The 11,026-nt window shown below is 41.6% G+C and overlaps 1 protein-coding gene across 3 annotated transcripts in view; it reads left to right on the plus strand.

Moving 5' to 3' along the window:
• LOC131232780 (probable glutamate carboxypeptidase AMP1) overlaps window positions 1–10,792 on the plus strand; it is an 88,750-nt gene extending 77,958 nt beyond the window's left edge. For all 3 annotated transcript variants that reach the window (XM_058229258.1, XM_058229256.1, XM_058229257.1), the window contains one exon: window positions 10,440–10,792. In XM_058229258.1, the coding sequence (XP_058085241.1) occupies window positions 10,440–10,622 (183 nt within the window). In that variant the 3' untranslated portion in view covers window positions 10,623–10,792. The remainder of the gene's footprint in view (window positions 1–10,439) is intronic.
• The last annotated feature ends 234 nt before the right edge of the window (window positions 10,793–11,026 follow it).

The following is an 11,026-nucleotide window of genomic DNA, read 5'->3' on the forward strand; positions in this document are numbered from 1 at the left end:
ACTCCCTAGGCTCCTATTAACCACCTCAGTCTGGCCATCGGTCTGAGGGTGGTAGGTAGAAGAAAATTGGAGCCTAGTATTCATCATATGTCATACTGTCTTCCAAAAGTAACTCATGAATCGCACGTCATGGTTAGACACAATGGTTTTTGGTAACCCATGTAGTTTGACGACCTCACTAAAAAATAGCTTGGCAACATGAGATGTGTTGGAGGTCTTAAAACAAGGAATGAAGTGAGCTATTTTAGAGAAACGGTCCACGACAACAAATATGGAATCATGTTTCCGAATAGTCTTGGGAAGTCCAAGCACGAAGTCTATACTGATGTCCTGCCAAGGGATGAATGGGACTGACAAAGGTGTGTATAATCCTGTATTTTGTTTCTTTTGCTTTTACCAGTTGACAAGTACGACATTGCCCTATAATTTTATCCACGTCTCGCTTGAGGCTTGGCCAATAAAACCTATCCTCCACTAGGGCAATGGTCTTGTCTCGACCGAAATGACCTACAACCCCTCCTGAATGTAACTCTTAGACAAGAAAATTGCGGAGGAAGGTGCGTGGTATGCATAAGCGGTCACTCCTAAACAAATATCCATCTAAAATCAAATACTCACTGCTAGCTCCTGATGGACACTCTAACAACGACGCGTACACAACTCCGAAATCTGGACACTCAAAATACTCTTCTTTAATGTGCTCAAGGTCCATAACTTCAACATTCATGGAGTTGAGTAATGCGACTCGACGACTCAACGCGTCAGCGGGCTTATTCTCTACATCGGCCTTGTGTTTAAACACAAAAGTATACTCTTGAAGGAATTGAACCCACTTGGCATGCCTAGGGTTTAATTTCTTCTAGTAGTTCAGATATCTCAAGGCCTCATGATCTGAGAATAAGACGAATTCTTGCGGCAATAGGTAATGACGCCAATGGCGCAGAGATTGCACTACCGCATAGAATTCCTTGTCATTGGTGGAATATCTTTGTTTTGCCTCATTCAGTTTCTCACTAAAAAAGACGACAGAGTGCCCTTCCTAACTAAGCACTCCTCTTATGCCAACTCTTGACGCGTCACATGCGACTTCAAAAGCTTTTGAAAAATCTGGAAGTTGCATAATTGGAGCTTCGGTCATCTTGACCTTTATCTCATTGAAGGCCTTCGAGGCGGCCTTTGTCCATTGAAACTCTCTTTCTTTATGCAATCTGTGATGGGAGTCATAATGGAACTGAAACCTCAAATGAACCGCATATAGAAGGTGGCTAAGCCGTGAAAGCTGCACACATCATGAATATTGCGGGGTTTAGGCCAATTGACGATGGCCTTGACCTTCTCCGGATCCGCCGATATGCCCTCAGCTGACACAATAAAACCTAAGAAGATCACACTACTAGACAAAAAAGCACACTTCTTTAGGTTGGCGTACAACTTCTCAACCCTAAGGTTCCCACGAACCTCCTTCAAATGATTGAGGTGTTGCTCATTGGTCATGCTATAAATCAAGATATCATCAAAGTATATGACTACGAATTTCCCCATGAAGGGCCTTAACACTTGGGTCATCACACGCATGAAAGTGCTTGGGGCGTTAGTTAAACCAAAAGGCATAACTAGTTACTCGTATAACCCATCCTTTGTCTTGAACGCCATCTTCCACTCATCACCAGGGCGTACACGGATTTGGTGATAACCACTCTTGAGGTCAATTTTTTAGAAGATAGTAGCATTGGCCATCATATCCAACATGTCATCAAGACGCGGTATGGGAAACTGATACTTGACTGTGATTTTGTTGATGGCCCTATTATCAACACACATCCTCCATGTGTCATCCTTCTTAGGTGTTAGAAGAGCGGGTACAGCACACGGGCTCCTGCTTTCTCGAATGAAACCCTTCTCTAGGAGCTCATCAATCTGTCTCTTCAACTCAGCATGCTCCTTTGGGTTCATTCTGTAATGCGGGAGGTTTGATAAAGTCGCCCCAGTGATTAAATCGATGGTATACTATATATCCCTCATAGGGGGAAGCTCATTCGGTAGATCATCAGGGAAGACATCACGAAACTCATGTACTACCGAAATGGCTTCGGTAGGTAACTCTACACTAGCCTCTAGTACACTATCCCTAGCCATGAGGGCGTATACCATCACGTCCACCTCCGTCTCTCGCTCAAAGTCTTTGGCATTCAGAATTTGGATCGGTTTGGACTTGGACTTCGATTCTTTTGCTTCTTTCGAGCCACTCACACCACTCTATGTGGTGGACTCCTTTCCAGTCGTACTCTTGGGTGGCAGAGGCTTGAGCTTGACCTTTTTGCCCTCAAACCAAAATGTACACACATTTGAACGACTAAATATGGTGACATCCCTATCATAAAGCCATGGTCTGCCTACAATAATATGGCCAACGTCCATGGGAACAATATCACACCAAAGCATGTTGTTATAAGATCCAAACTGAATAAGAACAAGATAACGGTGTGATATTGGAATGGAGGCTTCGTCAACCTAGGAAACTCTATAGGGTTGAGGATGAGCTTATAGCTTCAAACCTAAATGGCTCACAGTGCTAGTCGATGCCACATTGGCACAACTACCACTATCTAGGATCAATTTACAACTCTTTTCTCAACATTTTGCATAAGTGTAAAAGATCGTGTTGCGGCGCCAGTCATCAGTGTTCTTGGCTTGAGGTAAAGTGCAACACACAATTGCGAGGGTTGCAGACTCTTGCGCTCTCTCTTCTTCATCACTAGGGGTCTCTACGGGCTCATATTCTTCCTCTTCGCCATCACTCTCTGGGGGCACTACTTCTACCTGCCCATCAATAAAGAATACTTTGGTGCCCTCTCTCGTGCTGCACTAGTGAGCAAAATGACTAAACCCCTGACACCTAAAACACCTAGTGGCTCCACTACTAGACCTGGCAATTTCTTTACCCTTGTCATCCTTGGACTTAGGTTGTAAATTGTTGGAAGGTTTGTTTTGATATCCAGTGTTAGGTTTAGCCCCAGAGAGATTGGCCTTAGCACTAAAATCGCGAAAATCAAACCGCCTTCCCACAGATGCTTTGAGATATTGCTCGACGTCCAACATTGCTTGATACAACTGTTCGTTTTTGGCGAGTAATTCTCTCCTAATGTTAGGACGGAGGCCCATTTTAAAACGAAAAAGGGTGAGTACGGGGTCCTAATCAACCTCATAGTGGGTCAAGTACTCTTCGAATTTTTCAATATAGTCAGCAACACTCATGGAACCCTGTCGAAGAGACTGTCACTCCTCAATCAACCGCAGGCGATAAGAGAAAGGGAAGTACTTCTCTTTTAGCGTTTCTTTCATCTCTCCCCAATGGACTATTGGGAGTTCCCTTAATCTTTCTTTCTTTCGCCCAACCGTCGCCCAAAACTTATTTACTTGACCCAGGACTTGTTGAGCATCCGACATATCATACCACTCAAAATAGTGATCCATATCCGCTAGCCAATTTAGAAAGGCTTTAGGGGCCAAGTGGCTATCAAATGTAGGGGCATCTACCCTAACTCCCTTGAGGAGTTGTGCATCTGGGTCATATTGATTATGATGTCCCTCACGGGTGGGTGCATCCCATGACCAGCTTCATAGCCGCCTCCATTCCTTGGTCTAACCTCCTGACCAACTGCTTGAGATTGGACATCTTCCCTAGTGGTGGGGTTTGCCTTGAAGAAGGCCTCTATTTCTTCAAGGCGTTTATCTATGCGTTGTTCCAAGTGCTTTTTCAAGGACTCAACCTACTGGGCTAACTTGGACATTGTTTCTTGCAGTTGCTCCATGTTTAGTGTGGGGTGCAAACCGAAACTACGACCCGTACATGTGGGCATACACTGACTTACTCAACCTAAGGACCTGTTACGGCAACTATATGCGTCTAAAAATTAAATGACCCTATGAGACTCTACATGAAGGAGACTACACACCGTTACTAAAATTCAACTACACATATCAGGGACTACGGTTTTCTAGCAGCTATATATGATGGATTAGATGCATGAAGGACTCAAACAAACTAAACCCTAAATATGTGGTGAATTCCCCTACAAGAACCCTAGGCTTTGATACCAAATTTGATGCAGGACATGAGATTTAAATACGATATGCAAGATTTCAAGCTTAGATCATACCAATTCAGAAACAATTACACAAATTCCACATCCCACATGAAAATCCAAACATTTAATTAAAGGGGAATCTATGCAGGTCCAGGCCTACACAGGCTAGGACTGGACCAATAAAAATTATAAGACAAACGATCTCAAAGGGAAATAGAAATCATCCACTCCTGCATAGCAAACAGTCCCTAATCTAAGAGATTCCCCAATCTCAATTCAAGGAACCTTAGGGTGGGAAAAAAAAAAAAAAGGCAAATAAATTAGGGCTAATGCAAACTAAGGCTAGGGTTTAGGAAATAGGAATGAAAAGAGAAACACAAGAAGAAAACCTGACCCGAAAAAAGCTCCTACGCGTAGATGGTGACCCGGGGCTGACGCATGTGCGCAGGTGGGCTCGCCGCACATGTGATGGAAGTCCGCCTCCCCAAAGTGACACCTAGGCCTTGGTCGGCTAGGGGAGACCTCCAATCCCTCCAAGTTTGACGACGATCCGACGTAAGGTCGAGGCGTAGTGCTCTGCCGAAGTTTCAGCCCTCCTACAGGTCCAGATTCTAGAAACTGGCTGTAGGGAAATGAATAGTTGCAAAAGCTAGAAAATTCAAAGCAATAATGATGATAGAAGATGAGATATATGGATGGGAGAGGGTAGGGACGGATGGGGATAGATGTGGCTTCACACCACGTAGTTAGCCCTTCGAAAAGGGAGGGCTTCGCACCCATGTTTGAATTCTTCCACAACTCACTAAGAGAGCAAAAAAATAAAGCAGGAATTTTTATTAAGCTTGAATGAATGAAAAGAACTACAAGGGGTGCCTATTTATAGGAAAAAACGTATACTCCAAAAACTCGCACCATGTGTGCAACCTATTACTTGGCGATGTAGTAAATTAAAACAAAACCAAACAAAGAAATCTAAAGCGTTCACGATGTTCTAAATAATAACAGTAAGCAAAACCTAAAATATAAAATCAATCTGACAAGTGGGCCACGATCATGAGATCCCATGATGGGCTTTTCTTGACTATAGGGCCTACTTTTTTGAACCAAAACTTGTCTTCTAGCTAAGAGGCCCTCCCTGAACGTCGTCATCGAGGTAGATCGATGGTGGGGTCCTTTTGCGTACGTACGTGCGTAGGGGTGGTGTGCGCGCGTGTGTAGGCGACGTGCGGGCGTGCGTGTGCACGATGTCCTCATCAGCGGGGTGAAAGCAAGATGAGATCTAGCATGGGCAGTTGGAGGGGATTTCAATACAATCAAATTCTTGTATGAGAAATTAGGAGGCAGTAGAATGACTACAGTAAGGTATACAGAATTCGTTACACGTAATAGATTGAACGATCTTCCCCTTGTAGGAGGGTGTTTAACTCTTGGTCAAATAATCAAGAGAGACTGATTATATTCAAAATATTTCTCGTATTGAAGGACTGGGAAGACACTTATTGGGTTTTGGTTCAATCAGTGCTCCCCAGACCTGCCACGATCATGTTCCAACATGCTTGAACTCGTTGGGAATATCCTAGAGGCCTACACTTGGATTTGAGAATTGGTGGCTAGAGGAGGTTTGCAAACAACCAGTTGCAAGGTGATGGGAGTTTTTAGATGCTTGAAAAACTTCAAGCACATCAAATTAAAATTAAAGGAATGGAGTAAGACCAGATTTGGCCAAACTGAGATAAAAGAAGAGATTCTAAGCCGTATCGATGCCGTGGACACAGAGTAAGACGATGGTCATATCATGAGAATTCCTCAGCCAAAAAGGAAAGTCTTAAAATGGACTACACGATGATCCTTAGAAGAGAGGAAGCAAAATGGAGGCAAAAATTGAGGATGATGCGGCTTAGGGAAGAGGATGAAAGAACTGCAGTCTTCCATGAGTTGGCTAATGGGAGGAGAATGAATACTGTTCAGAAGTTTTACTTGAATAAGTTGCTTGTAGAAGTCCAGGATCAAAATAGAGATCCAATAATCGATTATTATTTCCAATCTCTATTCTAAAGAAAATTTCCTCAGATCCTTGTTGAATGGTGTAACATAAAAGTCGCTGCCCATGGAGATGGCGAAGATGAAGTGAGAAAAGTAGCGTGAGATGGATAGAGACAAAGTGCTTGGGTCAGTTAGTTTCACGATGTCTCTCTCAAGATTGTTGGGACATCATCAAGAGAGATATCATGGTGTTTTTTGAAGAATTTTTCACCGGTCCGGACTGAGGGTATAAATTCAAGCTTTATTATTCCAAAGGTTGATGATGCATGGAAATTAAAGATTTTGGACCATTATTTTTGGTGGGCAGTTGCTACAAGATCCTAATGAAGGTACTCTTATGCAGACTGAGAAGCCATGGTCTTTTCTTTCTTTTTTTCTTTCTTTTTTATCGCCATTCCAAGGGGCCTGTATGGAAAAAGCATATGATCCTAGCCTACACTCTTGGTAGAACGTGATTGGGTAGAAGTGGATTGTATGGGTGTCGGAGTGCATCCCCATGGCTTTGTTCTCGAACTTTGGTGAATGGGTCGCTTGTAGGTTCTTCTCTAGAGGCATTGTTACCTTTACTCTTTTCAGTGGTGGCAGAAGCTTGAGCTGGCTTATGTCGATAACCTAGGAGACTGGTTGGTTAAGGTATTTTGAATTGGAAATTCGGTGCTAGAGATTTTGTGTCTTCTATTCGTCGATGACATTCTTATACTACGTGAGGTATCGATGGAACAGGTTGGCTATCTGAAGGGCATCCTTAGATGCTTGGAAATGGTCTCAGGCTTTCGGGTTAACATTAAAAAGTGTCATGGCCGGGCTAGCAAGAGGAAGATGTGATGAAATCTTTAGTGAGCAGATTAGATACATGTATGTGGACTTTCTGTGTACATATTTAGGTCTCCTGCTTGGAGGTAAACTAAATATTGCTTCTTTTTGGAACCCCATTCTTGAAATAATTGAAAAGGCTAGCTATTGAAAAGGTCTAATCTTTCCTTCGGGGGAAGAATTACCATCATTAAGGTTGTGCTCTCAAGTCTCCTGGCTTATTTCCCCTCTTTTCAAAATTCTAGTTGTGGCGTCTCTTAAAGTGGAGCAGCTTCGAAGAAATTTTATATGGGAAGGAAACAAGTTCTATCTATTAATTTGAACGAGGTCCAGATGTCCATAAAAGAGGGGAGGGGGCCTTGGGATTGGCAAGTGGAGGAAAAGGGCTATATTGTGTAAATAGTGGTGTAGAGGTCTGGGAAATAGACAGAAGTGTTATGGAGGAATGTGGTATTCAGAATGTAAGGCGTGTTGGAGTGTGTGGGTATGGTTTCCAGACATTAGTAAAAGTTCAGGGGGCTCTTCGGTGTGGAAGGAAATTAGCAAGGTGGGTAAACAACCCCTTGGGATTAGCAAGTGGAGGAAAAGAAATGGGCTTAATTATGTAAATAGTGGTAGAGCTCTGGGGAAGAGACAAAAGTGTTATGGAGGAATTTGGTATTCAGAATGTAGGACATGTTGGAGTGGGTATGGTTTCCAGACAATGGTAAAAGTTCAGGGGGCCCTTGTGGACGGAAATTAGCAAGGTGGGTAAACAATATGATGCTCATAGTAGGATCATATCGTCGGGCATCATATCGAATATTGTTGGGAAGGACTTTAGAAAGGTCATTTGGTTTGTGGTTGGTAAAGGCAACCAAGTTCAGTTCTGGGGGGATGCTTGGCTAGACAATGAATCTTGAGAGTCATCCTATCAGGTCCCATTTGAGCTAGCCATTGATAAGGAAGAAAAGGTTCAGGATTGTCATGAGGTGGTGGAGAGTAGAACTTTAGGATGAGTTTGGTGCTGTTTGCAAATATCCTTAGCGAACTGAATGATGCATGTGTTGGCACCTCAACAAATGATAGAAAAGTGGGGAGATGGTGGGTCCATAATTTGCTGACCAGACTCGGTCAATCACTGGTCCGGGTTGACCTGGTACTCAGTGGATCAACCAGGTGGGTCAAAAAATATAGTTTTTATTATTTATTATAAAATAAAATTTTAAAAAATTTACAAAACAGGGAAACATTATATTTCTATTGCACTCATCCATGGTTGGCACCATATGATGGTTGATCTAGACCATCCATCTAATGCACATTGCTGTGAATTGACAAAGACAATACTCTAGCGGATGCCAACCTGATCTTCTTCTTTAGAAAGAAAAATAAAAAATGAAATAAGACCCTTATCTTTTCCTCTTTTTTTTTTTTCAAAAAGATACAAGAAATAAATATGAAAACTAACTAAAAAAACAGAAAATACAAATAAAAAATAGGTAACAAATTTTAAAAGATGATATTCTTCTTAAATGAAAAAAAAGGAAAAAGAAAAAAAAGAGAGAACAAATTAAAGACATCATGAAATAGAGAATGAGTGAATACACTGACCTGGTGACCAGCTTAGTGTCCAGGCCAGGTTGACTCAGCCAAGTCCCTGGTCAATGCACCTAGTTTGCAAACTATGGGTTGGCCAATGACAATTTTGATTACTAGCTACTTACCTGAAATCAACCATCCTTTTCTCAAACTCTGGGGCGGTGAGTGTTACTACCAGCAGGTGCAATTGCTACTGGACAAGTGCATGTCTATACGCACGCATGCGTCTTGCTAAAATGCCTATGTGTGTGTATGTGCGCGCACTCGTGTGTGTGTTTTAGTATTTTGGTGTGTGTGTGTGTGTGTGTGTGTGTGTGTGTGTGTGCAGGAGCGCGCTGTGTGGTGTGGGGGGTGTTTTAGTATTTTGATGTGCATGTGTGGGTGTCTGTTTGCGTGTGTTTTAGTATTTTGGTGTGTGCGTGTGAGTGTGCGTGGTGTACTGTGGTGCGCATGCGCATGCATGTGCAGCGTGTGGTGGGTTGTGTTCGTGCGTGTGTGCATGTGTTAGTATTTTGGTTGTGAAACCTAGCTTATGCACCACATTATTCAAATGATTTTATTTTAAGAAGTTGAACTGTTACTATTGCAAGGTCTTCAATAACAGTAACAGTGGCTATAACAGCCACGGCCGTTACAGTGTGTTTTTTTTTTTTTTTTTGGGAAAAAGAAAAGCCTGTATCAGCTCCATAACAGATGTTTAGGGGCCGTTATGGGTTATTTTTTCCTGTAACGGCCATTACAGCCCCGTAACATGTAATGATTCCCACTGTTACCATTACATAACTATTTTTTAATACCTTGAACTATTATCTTTTTAATTGTTCATTTGATTGCCACCAATCATAGTTCTCCAAAAACTTGAAAGGCCATCAAGCAAGGTAAACTCTCTAACTCAATAGATAATTCGGAAGTAAAAAATTATAGCAAATTATTATTTTATTATTATATGTATATATTAGTAAAATATAATGCAAGGATAAAAATGTAGCAAAATCTAGGTTGGAAAAACTCAAAAGAGATGGAAACTCTTAAGGAAGCTCGAGCTAATGATTCTTTTTTGTTGAGTGGACTCAAAATTCAATCAAGTCACGAGTAGACTTGGTTGAGTTTCAGTCTAATTGTCAAGTTTCTAAATGGATGTTTTTGAACCATTACTGAGCCAGGCAGTTGGACCAGAACCAACCACCAAAATGGGCTGGACCACCTTAAAACCCAGTTATTTATGGGGATAACTGCTTTCTAGAAAAATACAACTACATCTGTCAAAGCTTGAACCCATGACCACTACTTGAAAAGTAATAGTCTAACCACCAAGCTAAACAGCAGATCAGCAGCTCAGTTGGTTGGTGTGAGTGTGTGTGTGTGTGTGTGTGTGTGTGTGTGTGTGTGTGTGTGTGTTTTCAAAAGATGAAGCAAATTTCCAACTTATAATGGGCCAAGTAGGTCTGTTTGGTTGGGCCAAATCTCCCACACAAAGCAGGTCGAGATCTGTCCAGGTTTTAAAACATTGTTTCAAACAATGCCCCAATTGACATATTTGGATCATCCAAACTTGATTGCTGATTTATGCTTCATTCCAAATGGTGCCCCACAATCTGGGAGGTCCTGATCGGTATGACAGTGCATGATTCACCAAATTTAGTAGTCATGGAAAACACAATATGGAGTCTAGCCCATAATACCAAGATATCAAGGAAGTACATTCAATTCTGGAATTTACTAATTTATCAACTGATGAATTTTCCAGGATATGTTCATGCATATTGTTCATAACCTAGCACAAAGTTCTCAACGTCTTTTTTCTTTCCTGAATCCTCATTATCATTGTGCTCATCTATCCGTAGGTATTGTACTGCAATACTATCTACGATCAGTAATATCTAACGTATCTTCTTGCTGCTGGATGATCTACAGGTATATGGACCACCTAATGACCATGAAAGCAAGCTGAGTTTCTTTCCTGGAATAGCAGATGCCATCTCTCGAGGCGCGAAAATTACTAAAACAGAACGTCAATCAGATGTCCAGCATGAGATATGGAGGGTTGCCCGGGCCATTCAGAGGGCTGCGATGGTGCTTAGAGGAGAACTGACATAAAGAACTGACTTGAATCTGGATGTGTATGTAAATATGCACTAACATAGATTGTGTTTCCACTTTTGTGCTTGGAGAAGTTAAATGAGGATGCATTATGTAAACATGTACTAACAAAAATTTTGTGTTCTCTTTTGAGAAGTTGGAGGGAATTGGTTTTTGGGTGTGTTCCAGTTCCCAGAGGGGGTTCTCAATTTTTATTTTTATTTTCTTTTGTGTTGTTTTTCCCACTTTGATGCCTTTTAATGAGTTAAAACAAGGGAAGATAGGCCATTATAGCATAAAATCAGAATCCATTTGGATTCTGATTTTCAAAACAGGGGAACACATTATTTTCAATCTTCTTTTTTTTTTCAAAATGTGGGGAGGGCTGACCTTTTTAATTTTATTAGATTCAATGAAAAACA

This window comes from Magnolia sinica, chromosome 18 (genome assembly GCF_029962835.1).
Source record: "Magnolia sinica isolate HGM2019 chromosome 18, MsV1, whole genome shotgun sequence".
NCBI classification, from domain to species: domain Eukaryota; kingdom Viridiplantae; phylum Streptophyta; class Magnoliopsida; order Magnoliales; family Magnoliaceae; genus Magnolia; species Magnolia sinica.